The sequence below is a fragment of the Anomaloglossus baeobatrachus genome, chromosome 3 (assembly GCF_048569485.1).
Source record: "Anomaloglossus baeobatrachus isolate aAnoBae1 chromosome 3, aAnoBae1.hap1, whole genome shotgun sequence".
NCBI classification, from domain to species: domain Eukaryota; kingdom Metazoa; phylum Chordata; class Amphibia; order Anura; family Aromobatidae; genus Anomaloglossus; species Anomaloglossus baeobatrachus.
In genome coordinates, this window is record NC_134355.1 from 695,891,254 (window position 1) to 695,908,879 (window position 17,626).

Consider the following 17,626-nt stretch of genomic DNA (forward strand, 5'->3'; position numbering starts at 1 on the left):
AAAACACAACACAATTAGTGACTCCATCTTTATTGAACTAAAGAACCCCCCCACTCCGCTGTAGTCCTGGGTCAAGGGTCCCACGATGTCCAATCCGGATCCAATATCATCTGATCGGTTTGCTGAAAGACAAAGCGATCAGATGATGTGTCAGGTGTCCAAGGACCTGAATCACATGACACATCAGCTGATTATATAAAAGCTGTTTATACAATCAGCTGATGCATCAGTAGAAAAAAAAAAACTACACACTTCTGTGCAGACTCCCATCCGATCGCTGCAGGACCCAGAGGTAATCAGCTGATGTGGTCACATGACAGTCTCAGCTGATAGTTTAAGCCGACAGTGTGGTAAAAAGCCGGCCTCACCGCTGGACTCATACGATCAGCTGATAGTTTAACACGACTGGGCGGTAAAAAGCCGGCCTCACCGCTGGACTTATACAATCAGCTGATGCCGTCAGGTGCCGCATCCGCTGATCACTGCCAGGTCCTGCAGCCATCGGACGTGTCCCGGGAGTCTGCAGACAGGTGAATATGATATATTTTTTTAACTTTTCACTTTTGATTTCACAGCTGCTTTCACCTCCTGTCTGGACATGGCGCCAGACGGGAGGTGGAAGCAAGGGTGGCGGTACCGGGAGGATCCACTCTTCTGTGTTTACCAACACAAGGAATCCTCTCCCTGTACACGTCACTGTACTACCCACCTCTTGCATTTATAGCTGCGTTTATAGTCATAGAAATGCTTAGGGTAAGTTCACACACTGCGTGTTTTTGACGCTGCGTTTTTGTGCGTTTTTTCCCACAAAAAACGCACAAAAATGCAGCATCTTAAAAAACGCATCAAAAAATGTTTTTGTGCGTTTTTGGCTGTTTTGCTGCGTTTTTGCTCAATGCGTTTTTATGCGTTTTTAAAGATTGTTGAGGAAAAAAAAAGGTCTGATGTCATTTCCTTCTTCAATATGTTCTTCATTCTTCATTCTCCACTAGTGTATGCAGGAGAGCAGGCAGCTGCAGAACTACAAGGCTCAGCATGCTCCATCCAGGACTGTACGCTGGAGGGAGAGGCAGGGGGAGCAAAACTACAAGGCTCAGCATACTTCATCCACTAGTGTGTGCAGGAGTTTTTTGCTCCCCCAAAAAATTACGTGGGCTTCGCCATATTTTTCTATGCTAGCCAGGTACAGCAGGCAGCTACGGGCTTCCCCCAATCCCCAGCTGAATATTTGTACCCGGCTGGGAACCAAAAATATAGGGAAGCCTTTTTTTTTTTTTAATTATTTCATGAATTTCATGAAATAATTAAAAAAAATGATGTCGTGTCCCCCCATTTTTGATAGCCAGCTAGGGTAAAGCAGATGGTTGTAGCCTGCAAACCACAGCTGGCAGCTTTACCGTGGTTGGTGATCCAATGTGGAGGTCACCCCAGGCTTTTTTTATAATTATTTTATAAATAATAAGAATTACAAAATAAAAGTAGGGTCCCCCCCAAATTGAATCACCAGCCAAGGTAAAGCGGACAGCTGTGGTCTCGTATTTTGAGGGTGGGAAGGTCCCTAGTTATTGGCCCTTCCCAACCTAAAAATAGCAGGCCGCAGCCGCCCCAGAAGTGGCACATCCATTAGATGCGCCATCCTGGCGCTTCGCCCCAGCTCATTCAGTGCCCTAGTGCGGTGGCAAATGGGGTAATAAATTTGGTTGATACCAGCTGTAAGGTCACTTAACATCAAGCCCAGCAGTCGGTGAGGTCATGGCGTCTATCAGATACCTGAGATCACCAACTGTCAGTACTAACAAAAAAAATAGACAACAAAAAAAAATAATATTTGAAAAAACACTCCCCAAAACATTCCCTCTTTCACCAATTTACTGTAAAGAATAAACAATCTGGTCCGCAGTAATCCAATAAGGATCACGACGACTCTGGACCTTCTAGAATATGGGGGGCACGCTCAGGGAACGTATTCCCCATTTTCTGGAAGTGCAGACCCTCCATTTGGGGAGTGTGGGTGCAATGAATTTGTACCTACCCTCCCCGGGTCCACAGGAGCAGAGTGCGAGCAGCCAGCACAGTGTCCCTGAAAGCAGGAAGCTGGCTGTCAGCTGCTCTGCACATGTGACCAGCGTGCATTGCGAAAGAGGTGGACACGGGGAATCATTGCTGCACAAGGTACGGGGGTCACCGGGGAACACCAGGGGGAAATAGGGGGTGACCTGGCAGGGCCTGGGGAGGAGTTTTCTGTCACATGTGTCATGGCACATGCGACAGAAATCAATGGAGTAGGGTGAATGCGGCCGGCGCGCTGCTGTGCGCGCAGCCATCTTGGATTTCCGGGAGGGGGTTGGGGTTCTGGGGGGCACTTTGGCGACATCGGGAAACCAGAGGGGACCGGGGAGGAGATTTATCTCCCATCTGGCATGTTTGTTTATGCCTGATGGGAGATAAATCATTTTTTACTGGCGCTGTCATTTACTGTAACGTGATCATCGGTATACGGTGTATACCAGTAATCATGTGAGCGGGGACCGGAATCATGATCTCCAGGGTGTCAGCTACCCCCAGTAGGTGAAACCCTGGAGATTTTCCAACGCTGGGGGGCGCTATACACTTATTTCTGCTGCCGTTTATCTCCATAAGGCTATCATAATGCAGTTAATTATTTATTTATTTATTTTACTGCACGATATAGGCCCGCCCACCGGCGGCTGTGATTGGTTGCAGTGAGACAGCTGTCACTCAGCGTGGGCGGCGTGTCTGACTGCAACCAATCATGGGCGATGAAGGGCGGGGGAAGCAAGGAATATCAGATTGAATAATGAGCGGCAGCCATTTTCAAAAGAGGAAAAGCCACTGGAACTTTGTGACAGCCGTGCAGCTGATTGGTGAGTAGGAAAGAGAGAGGGATTGTGCTGGGTACGCCGGACGCATACAGATAGCAACGTGTGCACATAGCCTTACTGTGAAAAGCCACACTTTTGGTGATCGAACGACTCGAACGTCGCCCAAAACAACTCGAACTTGAAATTGGCGAACGGTTCGATTCGAACATCGCTCATCTCTACCCGTAACCAAGGAGGATGCAGGTACCATGCAGAAGGGCAGATTGCATAGCACCCTGTGATGGCCTGATAGGCCAGGGCGTCATACTTTTTTTGTAAAGTCAGAAATGTTTTTCCAAATTACAAGAACTTTTTGGGGGGAATTTTAATGGCAGAAAATTGTTATAAAGGGACTGAGAAATTCGCCTAAAGAGTTCAGACTACATGAACCTGATTTTGTTGTTCACCTCTTTAGCACATATTTCCTCGATATTTCACAGGATGAATATTTTGCAGCTGTTCCTACCATCGTTTATCTCTATATTTACTCATCCATTTTTTTATTATCCAGATGCCCGCATCAGTGTGCAGCGTGAGTTGCCCTCCTGGATACCAAAAAATCCCACAGAAAGGTCGTAAGGAATGTTGCTACGACTGTGCCCCGTGTCCAGAAAGAGAGATCGCTAATAAGACTGGTTGGTATCTCACGATGATAAACTATTTCTCTAAAGTACCTGGTGTCCATCATGAAGGACGTCTCTCTTATTAACCATAAATGTAGAAAGCTGAACTTTCCCAAATACAGAAATAAATCTGGCACTACCCACACATTATTACTTTCATAGGCAAAATATCGGAGGCAAAAATTATCAGGAATCCATGGTGCTCACTTTAGAAACTGAGCCACAAGATCCAATACAATGGAAAGAGAAACAGAGCTTGGGCACTCACATTCCCTAAACAGAGGACTCTATTACTTACACTTTATGTCCAGGCAAGGCAAGATATTGAAGACGAAGGGCGAACGGACTACAGCCGCTTTGCGTGACTAGCATGCTTCTACTGGTCCACACCTTGGTGCTGACAACAGATGTGCCTCTAAAGAGGCGAATAACAATTGCCAGCACGAAAGCCGGCATAACAGAAAACATACATCACATTTTAAAATAAAATCAATTCTACAAGTAAATCAGTAAACAACACGAAAATAATAGTTTACAACAGATATGCAATTAAACCGCTATGAAATAACCTGACAAATCGTTACTCTGATTGAAGCTCAGTAGACCCTGAGCTTCTAAGCCCAAGTGATCCACTTGGCCTAACACTGCAAGAGCAACTTATGGAGATATCCTCCTCTCTCGGGTAAATTAACCCTTTCAAAACCTATGAATTTTAACCCCTACCATCTGAACCATGTTTTTCTCTGACATGTTTTATTAGTTTAATTGCTCCCAACTCGGTACTAATTGACCTGACATGTTCCCTAAACCTACCCAAGAGGGGCCTAATAGTCTTCCCTATGTAATAAATTCTTCAGGGGCATAACACAGCGTAGAATACATAATTGGTTTAGCAGGAGATGAAATGGCGCACCTGGTGAGTATGCGCTCCTAGCTGGATTGGATTGATAGTCAGATGAAAACGTCAAACAGAACAACTGTCGCATCGGAAATTGCCCCGAGGAACCATACTATTAAGCCAATTTTGAGATTCAGATTGAACTCTGGTTTTGACAGTTACATCTTTGATGTTTTTAGTTGTCTTGTAAGTCTCCAGCAGTTTCCTTAGGGCAATTTATTTAAGATTGCTGTCATTCTCAATCAGATGCCAGTTTCTGTTCATGACATTTCGAATGATGGAGTCCATAGGGTTGAATTTAAAGCAGAAGATGAGCCTTCTTTCCTTATGCTGATGTTTTTTTTTTTATCAATTAAATCTATAGGAGACCTGTTTCTAGCTTTTATGTGGGCATCGGACAGTAAAGCGGGCTTCACACGGTACGATCTATCGTGCGATTGCATGAGCGATCGCACCATCCCCGTTGTTTGTGCGTCACGGGGAAATCGCTGCCCGTGTCGCACAGAGTAGTTAAACCGCTGTCACACGTACTTACCTTATGAGCGACCTCGCTGTGGGCAGTGAATATCCTCCTCCTGAAGGGGGAGGGACGTTCGGCATCACAGCGACATCACACAGCCGCTGGCCAATAGAAGCGGAGGGGAGGAGATGAGCGGGACGTAAACATCCCGCCCACCTCCATCCTTCAGCAATGCCGGCGGGTGCTGCGGGACGCAGGTAAGCTGTGTTCATCGTTCCCAGGGTGTGACACGGAGCGATGTGTGCTACCCCGGGCACCATGAACAACCGGCGCAAAGAATAAACGATTTTTTAAAAATGAGCGACCTGTACATGATTCGCGATTCTTAACCGATTTACAATAATTTACAGATGCTCAGAGGTGTCACAAGGGACGGCGTCACAAGAGATGCCGGATGTGCGTCACGAAAACCGTGACCCCAACGACATATCGCACGATAGATAGTCTCGTGTGACGCCCGCATAAGTCTACAAGGTATCTTCTTTTTTTAAACCTTTTGGTTAATTCTGCCTGACATCCACTTTGATGGCTTGAGGCGGGTGGGATGGTCGCTGGCATATGCGCGAGAATGTTACCGTGATTGGCCAAGCAGAGGGGACTGGTAAAAAAAAAATATATTTTTATATAGGGCTAACATATTCCGTAGCACTTTACATACTGTATATCAGGATTCAGGAACACTGTCCCCAATGGGGCTCACAATTTAGAGTCCCTATCAGTATGTGTGCCGCCCCTTCATCAGGCGAACTGCTCGGTTCCGGGGTTGCTGTGGCTCAAGGGTCTCCAGACCTGGGGTCCTGCGGCCACTCAAATGTAAAGAAGGTATTTACAGAGGATGAATGTTCATGACGCCACCTGCGAGTTGTGGTAATGGGAGCACCGCCGCTGCCGGAGGGAGTACTGGGGCAGATGGTGTGGGGGCAGCTAGATGTCAGTCCCTCCGCAGGTAGGGAAGACCCCGGACTCTGGGTGGATGTGCAGGATCGGGAGGTTGGAAGGCAGGGAGCAGGGTACTCACTGTTGGTAGTCGTGGTGCTGGATGATGTTGGTGCTGTTTTGGAAAGTCATTATGCAGCACCCTGGGATATGCTACCCCAGTGATCTTCAGGATCTTAAGGCTTTCTGGAACACCCTCTGTTGACAACCCACACCTCACACACAGGTAGGGGCACATTCCCTGAGAACTTGGCGCAGCATGTAGAGGGTTAACAGTGGTTAGATGTGAGAACCAATCCCTTAGCTGTTAGCCTAGGGAAGGGGTGTGGCTTGTGAAAAGCAACAGGTGTTTCCAGGCAGAGTTGGCAGAGAGGAAAAATGACAGTTGAAGGAGTGACAGTTGAAAGGAGTCAGTGAGTGAGAGGGGTATGAGGATTGTGATGAACCCAAAAGGGCGACTAGGAGGTAGTAGCCTGAGGGTAGACAAAAGATCCCAGGTACTATGCACGACGGGCTACTGGACCCCAGAGTAGACAACAGCTCTAGGCGGTCTGCTGATCCAGCCGTGTGTGGTGAATTCCAGGGTACCACACCACCTATAGGCTCAGGGACACAGCCTCATATATAGGACCCGGGAGAGGGCACCGAGAAGTAGCCTACCCCACAAGGGACCGTGACGCCTGTCCTACTGGGCCTGGAAAGACAAAGGAGGGGAGCGCCGCAGGTCACCAACAGCTTCAGGCAAGGGGATCATCAGCTCTGCATGTGCACGGAGGGCTCAACTGGGTCTCATGTCAGCACCGGGACAAAGGAAAGTCGGTTGACCAGCCGTACCAAACTGCACTTGCAACATCCAGTGAGTAAATACCAGTTAATCTGCAAGAACTGTGTCGTGTCTATTACTGGCGCACCACAAGGCGCAGCACACCTACATGGGACTTAAGCCCCTACTGGCGGAGGGCACGAACACACTTGCTGCTGTACAATTTGTCCCTAAAACCACAGCAGCGGCGGGACATCTTATTACTGCAACCCGCCAGTGGCGTCACAAGTGACATACAAAATAACCCTGTTACCGACCGCCCCCCAGGTCATGGAACTGGGAACGGCCACCTGTGACGGTGATCCCCGTTATCCACAGCCCGGAACCGAGCATCCCAAGGGCCTGGGGCGTGGCAGCGATCTACAATTACACACACACGCTGCAGGTGGACCAAAAGTCCCAGAGTACCGCTGCCACTCAGGAAGGCGAGCACGTACAGGTATTCGCTTCCAATGGTATTGCTCTACGGTGTCCCAGTCTAGTCTCACCACCCGGGAGCTTCTACTCCCCCAGCTCCTCACACTATGAGGGCTATTGCTTCACTGTCCTGGGAGCTCCAACTCCCCAGTTTCCTCTCCCTTGAGAGTTACTACTTGACTTCCTCTCACTTTGCTCCCCTGTAGCCGACTGCTCTATCACCTCCCACCAGTCTGCCTGACCCCTAGGTGGGCAGCCCTTTCTCAGCTAGACCTACCCACAGGTTTGTCTGTCCAGTCCTGGTGTGTGTGTGTGTATTGGGATTTGAATGCAGTTCTTAGTGTGACACCCCTGAACTATCAGGTCATCACAGGGTACTGCACAAGCTGCCCTACCGTGCAGTATTCCACCTCCCTCTTGGTTCTGGGTCCATAGCTAATAGTGTTGCCTCCAACAGCAAATCAAATCCTAGATACACCCTGTACTACACCCACCAGGCACACCAGTGGACGGCTTGAGTGGAATAGAGTCTCCCACCTGGGGGGGGCAGGGAGGGAAAGTCAGGAGTGGAGGGAGAAAGGTAAGTGGAGTGAGAGAGAAAGAAGGTTGGGAGTGGTGGCTCCCGAATAGAGCTGTCTAGGTTGCAGACGGTGGTCTGTGCCTAGAGAAGTAGGACCCCCGGTCGCAGTGGATTGTGGCAAAGTGCCTGGACCTGTCGAGGAGGACAGCCGGAAGCCTAGCACTGTCACCGGTTTGGGACTGAAGGCATGACGGGGTACGCGGACCCTAGGTCGGGGAGTAGCTTCAGGCAACCCAATAATTCACCCAAGGAGAATGGAGCCTTCAAGATGCATTCCCAACTGCTCCAGAATTGGGGCATTAGTGGAACGAGAGGGATAGGACTTTCCAATCCAAAACGGTCCAGAAAATCCCAAGCGTGAGCACTGAGAGCAAGCTCCCACACTTAGCCATAGTGGGGAGCGGGGCCCAGCAAGATTCACACTACCGGACCACAAGTTGAAGTTAAACTTAGTGGCAGGAGGCAGGTCACAGATCACCAGGCTATCCCCGGCACTCCAAGAGAAAAAAGAAACAATGTCTGGGTATTTTTGATGTTTTTTATTGTGAATAGTCTTATCTCGACGTTTCGGTCATACCTTGACCTTTATCAAGAGAATTAATCAGACTATGAAGCAGAGAAATCAGTATGTGCATACTACTCGAGGGAGGGAGCAATACGAGTCACCACTCATATGAAGAGGAACTTATCGGGTGCGTATGAGCGCTGTGACTGAATAATAGACAATCGGGATCAGCCAGTCAATAGTCTATGGGGTAATCATGTAGTGGTATTCCACCGAGGTAGAAGGTCGTATGTCGTGACTGTCCAATAATTGGCTACTGTATAGGTGCCATGCCAATCTTGTTAGTGAGCAGAGAACCTGTCAAACAGCATGAAATGGTGTGCGGGAGGTAATGTGTCTCTGGAAACTTGTGACACCAATACATTAGCTATAAGACATATAGCCCACAATGCCAAATGTTAATCTATGAGCAGCCGTGAAATAAGGTCGTATAGGAGACCTTCTTAAAGGAGTAGTGGAGTAGGTGAAATTGTCATGACAGTGTCGGTATTACACCTATGCTGCGGACTCAAAAGGGAAACAGCCTATATGGTAACAGTGTCCTATGCCAGGGCTATGCTCAAAAGTGGTAACTTGGAAAAAGGTCAAAGACCTGGTGCATGAGATGATACAGGCTTGTGTCCAGGGGGAATGGTGGCTGGTCTTTGACCTTTTTCCAAGTTACCACTTTTGAGCATAGCCCTGGCATAGGACACTGTTACCATATAGGCTGTTTCCCTTTTGAGTCCGCAGCATAGGTGTAATACCGACACTGTCATGACAATTTCACCTACTCCACTACTCCTTTAAGAAGGTCTCCTATACGACCTTATTTCACGGCTGCTCATAGATTAACATTTGGCATTGTGGGCTATATGTCTTATAGCTAATGTATTGGTGTCACAAGTTTCCAGAGACACATTACCTCCCGCACACCATTTCATGCTGTTTGACAGGTTCTCTGCTCACTAACAAGATTGGCATGGCACCTATACAGTAGCCAATTATTGGACAGTCACGACATACGACCTTCTACCTCGGTGGAATACCACTACATGATTACCCCATAGACTATTGACTGGCTGATCCCGATTGTCTATTATTCAGTCACAGCGCTCATACGCACCCGATAAGTTCCTCTTCATATGAGTGGTGACTCGTATTGCTCCCTCCCTCGAGTAGTATGCACATACTGATTTCTCTGCTTCATAGTCTGATTAATTCTCTTGATAAAGGTCAAGGTATGACCGAAACGTCGAGATAAGACTATTCACAATAAAAAACATCAAAAATACCCAGACATTGTTTCTTTTTTCTCTTGGAGTGCCGGGGATAATTTTGTATTTTTAGAGTATTGACTGTTTCCCTAGAGCACCCGCATTCATAGTGAGCCAGGTCTATACGAATTACAGATCACCAGGCAACACTAGAGACTTGGTTTACCCGGTTGTCAGTGTCTGCTTAAGAACTGAGTGAGTACGAGGTGACCCCTGCACTCCATAGCACCCCTTCACCGAGTCCTGGGGCATCTACCCTACCTGTGGAGGGCTATGACACCTGGCTGCCCCCTTCATCACCCCAGGTACAGAGGCAGTATCCCCCAAATTACCGTACACCACGGGTGGCGTCACAAACGCTAAATTCCCTTGTAAATACCTTCTTCATTTGAGTGGCCGCACGACCCCCAGGTCTGGAGACCCTCGAACGACAAGGAACCCGGATCTGAGCAGCTCGGCTGCTTCCACGGGGGCGGCACATTAGCAACACCATCGGGTGGAACCTGGACCCAAGAGAGAGTAGGCCCTGTGTCCCTGAGAGGGTGTGCAGTACCTGTGGCCCCCTGACATGCTCAGGGGCACCACATTTGTCTTTGGAGTGTGGGAGGAAACCGGAGTACCCGGAGGAAACTCACGCAAACACAGGGAGAACATACAAACTCCTTGCACGTGTTGTCCTTGGTCGGATCCGAACCCAGGACCCCATCGCTGAAAGATTGCAGTGCTAACCACCGAGCCACCGTGGCGCCCTGATACTGCAAGGTCAACCATTGTGTTATGGTTCGGGGTTCTGTTGTGCCTCAAAGCGGTCCAGTTCCGTTATTGACTCCCAGATTGGGGTCGGTCAACTCCGCAGCGCCACCTGGCTGTCGCTTGAGGCATCAGGTGGCTAGAGTGTTGTACCCTCTTGAGCCTAATGCGGGCTTTACACAAGAAGAGCTATCGTGCGATACATCGTCGGGGTCACAGTTTTCGTGACGCACATCCGGCATCGTTCATGACGTCGTCTCGTGTAACACCTCCGAGCGATGCAGTATCGCTCACAAACTGTGAGTCGTGTACTCGTCGCTCAGTTTTAAAAAATTGTTTAATTAAATTGGCACTGGTTGTTCATCGTACCAGGGGCAGCACAGATCGCTCTGTGTGACACCCCGGGAACGATGAACACAGCTTAACTGCATCCCGCGGTTCCCGCCGGCTATGTGGAAGGAAGGAGGTGGGCGGGATGTTTACGTCCCGCTCATCTCCGCCCCTCCGCTTCTATTGGCCGGTGGCTGTGTAGCGTCGCTGTGACACCGAACGTCCCTCCCACTCCAGGTAGTGGATGTTCACCGCCCACAGTGAGGTCGCTCAGCAGGTAAGTACGTGTGACGGAGGTTTCACGACTTTGTGCGACACGGGCAGCGATTTGCCCATGACGCACAAACGACGGGGGTGGGTACGATCGATCGTGAAATCGCACGATCGGTCGACTCGTGTAAAGCCCGCATAAGTGCTAATGCAGCCAAACTGAGCATGTGCATGATTGGTCAACAGTGACATCAGCGGTGAAGTGGCAGCCGCTGATTGGTCATCGTGACATCAGCAATGATGTGGCAGCTCCTGTATGGCTGCAGCCGACACAATTAGCACATGCCATGTGGTCTGGGCCGGGGGGGTGGCCATAAAAGGTCCGTAGCTCCGCCCATCGGGGAGCGAGCGTCACATACCATATGCTGACAGCTTAGGTGGCTATCCTGGCTGTCAGAGTGTTTGGGTTCCCGTGCCATTTCCTGCAGTGTTTGTGGCAGGTGTTTGTATGGATCTTTCCCCGAGTACCCGGTAAAGGTAACCCGGTGATCCACATGGTCTGACATGCTCCTTTGCATGGAACCAGTAATCTGCAGTGCTAGTGGCAGACTTGTGTGTATGTGTCAGTGTGCAAGTGATTTTAGGGCAGGTGCCGGTACCAGGTATTTGTATCTAGGTACAAGCTGTGTCTCAGCATGGTGAGGGTCAGGATCCTAATGGTCTGACATCCCCCCTACGCATGTGACCAGTCGCCAGCGTCAGTGGCAGACTTGTGTGTCTGTGTGTGCCTGCCCTGGGTACCCAGTGACGCTAACTGGGTGGCCTACTCGGTCTAATGTGTCCTCTATGCACGTGACTGATTTCTTTGTTTATGTACACGGTCTGATGTGCTCCCGTACGCACGTGACCGGCTCTGTGGTATGTTCAAGGTTTTCCAGTGACGCTAACTGGGTTACCTTTCGGGTTGTCGTGTGCTTAAACATGTGACCGTTATCTGTTGCGTTTCCTTCGGTTTTGACGTATCCCTACACACATGACCATTACTTATGCACCTGTGAGGCTAACAGAGACACGCTACACGTTGGGGTGTGCCCTTACAACATTCCCTTCATTTCCTTTGGTTTTCCTAGTTGCTGTATTTCATCCTCCTGTCCTTTAGTGGCTTTAATACCTGCCCGGCGGACTTCGGGTGACAATTGATATCATATTATTTTATATTCAATCGTCCCCTCCGTAACACATTGTCACCATGTATCCGCATATTTAAGGCCCTCATGCTTTGCAAAACATACCTCATCCCTCTAGAAGCACGTGGCATACAGACGAAACGTGCGTGGAAGGTGGTCTCACTGTGCAAGGGTTGTTTTTCCAATGGATAAGCCTTTATGGGATAAGGAATTGAATGTTGTTCTTTTTTGAGGAGGGGAGTGGGGTCTTTATGCTAGCTTGAAATTTGTCATCATGAATTTTCCTCACACATGTGAATTTGAGCAGCCAACCCTTTTTTTTTTAAAGGCATTTTTTCCTTTTCCCTATATTTGACACATAGACAATCTGGTTTTACTTGCTGTTTTGATCTCTTGGCATTTATTACCCTTGGGCTCCGTACTAGCTCATCTGTACTCCTGTGGTGGCTACATCCTTCAACCTTGTACTTACACCCTATTTAACTGTTATATTTAGAAAAAAAAAAAAAGGTTTGGTATCTCTGAATTTTTAATGAATGTTTTTAGTGGATATATTGTCATAAATAAAATAAGTTGTTTTTTACATAAAACTCCTCCTTTTCTTTTTGACCCAAAAGACCCCTATAGCGATTCAAGTTGATTAGCCAAGGGGTGCGAATAGCGGAAGTGAGCACACAGCAACCATGTCTTACGCAGCAGTGCATACAAGCCAGGATAGTGGCCTAGGAATATCTGTACAACCAGGTGACACTGGTGTGGCACAGGTGACACAGTTCTGTGATGTCTGGTTATAGAAGGGCCTTGACCATGTATTATTCCTGCTTGGTGTAGATGGTATCTTATGTATCTCCTCTGCTTGAGATTTATCCTTTTCCTTTTAGGCCCTGGAGGATCTTCTCACCACTTCAGATTTTTTCATTAGCACTTCCCTTTGTGTCCTTAAATACCCTCATTCCCTCCTTGTTTCTGCTGGTGATAGCTGTAACTCCCTACAGATCCTGAGTGCAAGCAGTCAGCTTGCAATGATCTGGAGTAACTTTGTCGTGTGGCTGCAGTCCTTCTTCCCAAATCTTCTTGCTGATAAATTCTTTGCCATTTTCCCTTGTTTGTTATCCATATGTCCTTTAGCTCTTAGTGAGGTTTACCAAGAGCTCATCCCATCTGTTTCCTACCTAGGGCCCAGATCAGGGTCAGCCATGGAGCCAGGTATCTTCTTTGGCGCATAGGTGAGGAACCTATTTAGGGTAATAAGAGAAGCCACGGCTCAGCTGTAGGCTTAGTCAGAGATCACCATCTCCCTCTTCCCTAGACACAGGGTCTCCCTTCCTTTCCCTTTCACCATTTGTCTGGGTACTTCCCTGTACCTAGCGTGATACTAGGTTGAGGATGTCAGCCATGCAAGGCACATGTGTGAAGTTGTCCCGGCGTAGGGCCACCAATAAGTTCACACCATTATCACACAAGGCCTACCCTGGCTCCAGGTTCAGTGTAAACAACACTCAGTTCACACTCAGTCTGGATAGCTGTCCACAACTCTTCAGCTGTGTGACTGCATTCTCCAATGCATTTTAATTTCAACAACAGTGCCTGATTGCGGTGAGCCCTTCCTGTGCTGTACAGAGGTGGGGGAGTCTGTCTGCACTGTTGTAATGCATGTTACATTAAGGAAGAGGTTGAGGGCACAGGTGGACACCGTTGAGGAGGTGGAGGAGGCAGAAGTGTGCCGCCCCTGCAGCGGACCGAACAACTCATATCCGGGAGAGGTAACTACTCGTGGCTCGAGGGTCTCGGGACCTGGGGCCACACTCTAAAGTAAAGGGGGTATTTACAGGGGATTTGGTATATAGTTCATGACGACACCCGTGGTGTACGGTAATTGGGAGTATCGCTGCTGCTGTTGGAAGTAACCGGGGTGCTGGAGTGGGGCAGCAAGGTGTCGTTGCCCTCCACGGGTAGGGGAAGGCCCCGGGACTCTGGATAATGCTAAAGGATGCAGGGGACGCAGTGCAGGGGTCAATTGAGTACTCACTCAGCCAATAAGCAGACGCTGACAACAGGGTAAACCAAGTCTCTGAACACCGTTGACTCTCGAGGGGAGCTTGTCCTGGTCCCGTCCCCTGCAGTGCTGCTGGTGGTCCGTAACCTGCCTCCTGGCACTAAGTTTTAGATTGTCCGTTGTGGCCCAGTAGCTTGGAGCTATCCGGGCCCCGCTCCCCACTATGGCTAAGTGAGGAAGCTTGCTCTCAGGAGCTCACGCTTATTATTTCAGTGGGCTGCTTGTTTGGAAAGCCCTATCCCCCTCGTTGCGCTAGTGCCCTCGATCTCTGAGTTGGTGGGAACAGTCCATAAAGGCCCTGTCCTCCGCAGGTTATTTGCCGGGTTGCCTGAAGCTTCTCCCCGACTTTGGGTCCGTGTACCCCGTCCTCCTTGACTGGTTCCAGGCACCTAGCCTCAATCCCCTGCGACCTGGGGCCCGACTCCTCTAGGTCTAGGCCACCGTCTGCGACCTAGTTTGCTTCTCCCCTGGGAGCTCCAAGTCCCAGCTTCCTCAGAGTTCCTCACAGCTCGAGGGCTACTACTTGACTCTCCTGACACCTCCCACCTCCTTTCCTGACCCCTGGTGGGCGGCCCTATTCCTGCTCGAGCAGCCCACTGGTGCGCCTGACAGGTGTGGTGCAAAGTGTATCTAGGATTTGTGAATGCTGATGGTTGTAACACTGCAGGATGGAGTCCCAGAACCATTGGGGTTGAATACTGCACGGGAAAAGCAGTTTTTGTGGTACCATGTGACGACCTGAATAGTCCAGGGGCGTCACAGAAGCAGTGGAGGAATAGGTAGATACAGAGGTTTGTACTACAAGACTTGTCAATTTTAAAAACTGTGGAGCAGTCCCTTCTATGCCTGCCCCCATATAGAGTCATTCAGTGCCCAGTCAGCAAGGTCCCTGGCCATGCTTGCTTGTCTAGGTGTCAGTGGTGAAATGCACCCTGTCAGACATAGTATTTCAAGGAACGAGTGGCCTTGTCCATGACAAGCTTTAATAGAGAAGTAACAGCGACTGGGCAACTGGTACTAAGGGCCTGTCATGGCCATCAGCTTTTGGAAACCATCTGTATCCAACAGGCGGAAAGGGAGCATTTCTGTGGCCAAGAGTTTACATATAGTGAAGTTCAAGCTCTTAGCGTTGGCATGCACAGGCACAGGAGTAAATAATGTTTTACATGACCACAAATACAGGACTATGGGTTGGCTGCTGTACGGAGAGCGGGTGGAGTATGGTGTACATGACAAACTGGTGGAATGTAAGGGAGGTGCAGGTTGAGATGTTATGGTGTATTGAAAAGGATGTGGTGTGATCGGTGTCTGAGATTTTTCAAAAACACCAGGCATGTCCATTTCCATAACAGCTGATGGGCTCATACTCACAACAAAATCAAGTGGAGGTTTTATTGCCAAAGACCAGTGTGAGAACACCTGCCATTGTGATGGAGGAGGAAGAAGCAGCAGACACAGTTCAGGGGTGGCCAGTCATTGTCTAGTCCCACTAGGCTGTGTTTTACAGCAGTAAGATTCCCAGAATAACACATGTTGGTTGCAAATGTGCTGGCTCCTGCATGTAGTAGTTAAGGTATTGGAATTTCTGCCTCTACAAAGCTACTGTTTGCAAACTTGGCAGATAAGGTAAGTTTTGTCTTCCTTTGCAGTCTCAAAAAAGCACAGATTAGGCAACCTGTGCCACTCATGCAAACTGCAGACTCACGACTGCTGCTGGCCAATGCCAGAGATGTGGCTGAGGATGCAGTTTGTGTCTGTGATGGGGTATGCGGTAGAGCAGTAAGGGACACCAAGCCGAGGAACAATCCAAAGGGCTTTATTAGAACCACAAAGATAAAGCACCAAACATGAATATAAATCCTTTAAGTCTCCAAGGAGTCCACAACAAAACAAAAGATCCAGGGGCACCTCCCGGTATTCCAACACCAGGGAACATATGTCAACGGTCCTTGTATGAGTTCCTTGAGTCCAACAGGGTGAACAACAAAACGCAATCCCACGTGGCCACTGATCTCCAGTCTGTAGCAGTCCATACACAGGCTCTAGGATCCAGCCTCAGCTATAGATCCTGCTTCTCCAGCTGAGATTCAACTAACTGAACTAACAGTGGCTGAACTAACATGGGTCCCATTGTTCTTCTCTCCTGGGATCAGCCCCTTAGGTGGGCACACCTCCCCCTAGACATTTGATACATGAATGGACTTTAGACTCCTGGCTCTGTTCTGTTTACCAAGTTGTGGTTGGAGAAGTCCCATGCTGAGAAGAACAAACAATCTCCTAGCAGAAGCAGTACATACAGGACACTCAAGGAGGATCAGACTATTACACCGTGAGCACAGGCGGGGGAGGGACATGCTGTTATAATCCCTTCACCTCTCAATTTGTGTACGGACTAGTGACCTCAACAGGTCGCTTGTCAAGCACACGTAAACATGGTGGACCTGACTCAGGGCTCCTGCCTGGACAATCCGTCTGCATTTTGGGTGTTGGCTCCAGGTTCTTTAGTGTATGGTGAAGATGTAGGGTTGAATGTTTGGCTACAGTTTGTATCCTCCTTCACTTAAACTCTGCTTCCTGCACCCACAAATTGGCATTGTATATCTCCCACATCATTGCCTAGGAGAATGTCTGCAGGAAGGCCGCTCATCACACCGATTATGCATTGTTTTGCCCCAAAGCCATAATCCAGGGGTATGCTTGCTCTTGGAATATATCGCTGAGTACCTCCAGGCAATTCAATGGCAATTCCTGGTCCCTTTTGCATTGCTTCTGGTTGAATCACTCGGGGATCTGCTATGGTGAGAAAAGCCCCAGTGTCATGAAAGCCAACAACTTTTTTGCCATCCAGCACGACCTCCTGTAGATGTTTATGCTGGAGATCAGAAGGACAGGCGGCTGTGGCTCGCACCCCATAGACTCCTGGTAGGGAAGTCAACATATCAGAGTCAATTGGCAAATCATCAGGGCCTGAATCCAGCTCTTCTCCTACTGAGTGTGTCTGTAAATAATGGACAGGCAAAGGTGTTCTGCAGCTGTTCTGCCTCCGAACACCTGGACAGTGAGCTTGCAGATGACCAGGCTGCCCACATCGATAACATCTGCGCTGCGTCTCACTCCTTCCAGTTTGCCTTCTGGAGGAGTAGGTAGGAGACCTTGGTGACTGATATTGAGGTGCAGGTGCTGGAGGTGGTTGTCTAGGAGGTCGAGGAACATTGGGCACTGAAGGACAAGGAACTTCTGGTGTTGGGGCGCTGGTCATTTTTTCTCCCTCCACTAGCCTTGGAGAGTCCTTTGTAACCAACTCCTAATTCACGGGCCTTTGTTTTGAGGTTCGACATAGTCCAGTTCCTGTATCCTGAGGTTCTGGTTTCAGACGTTGATGGGCCGTTGTCCTCCACTTCTTCTACTCTGATCCTGCCGCTGCCAACCAGTTTGTGATAGGGTATGCGGTAGAGCAGTAAGGGACACCAGGCCGAGGAACAATCCAAAGGGCTTTATAAGAACCAAAAGATAAAGCACCAAACATGAATATAAATCCTTTAAGTCTGCAAGGAGTCCACAACAAAAGAAAAGATCCAGGGGCGCCTCCCGAT

General features: G+C 49.0%; 1 protein-coding gene across 1 annotated transcript in view; it reads left to right on the forward strand.

Annotated features, from left to right (window-relative positions):
- The window catches only part of LOC142297457 (vomeronasal type-2 receptor 26-like), a 78,764-nt gene that overhangs the window by 35,805 nt on the left and 25,333 nt on the right, over nucleotides 1–17,626 (forward strand). Inside the window, exon 4 of the mRNA XM_075341683.1 lies at nucleotides 3,394–3,517. Coding sequence (XP_075197798.1) covers nucleotides 3,394–3,517 — 124 coding nt within the window. The remainder of the gene's footprint in view (nucleotides 1–3,393; nucleotides 3,518–17,626) is intronic.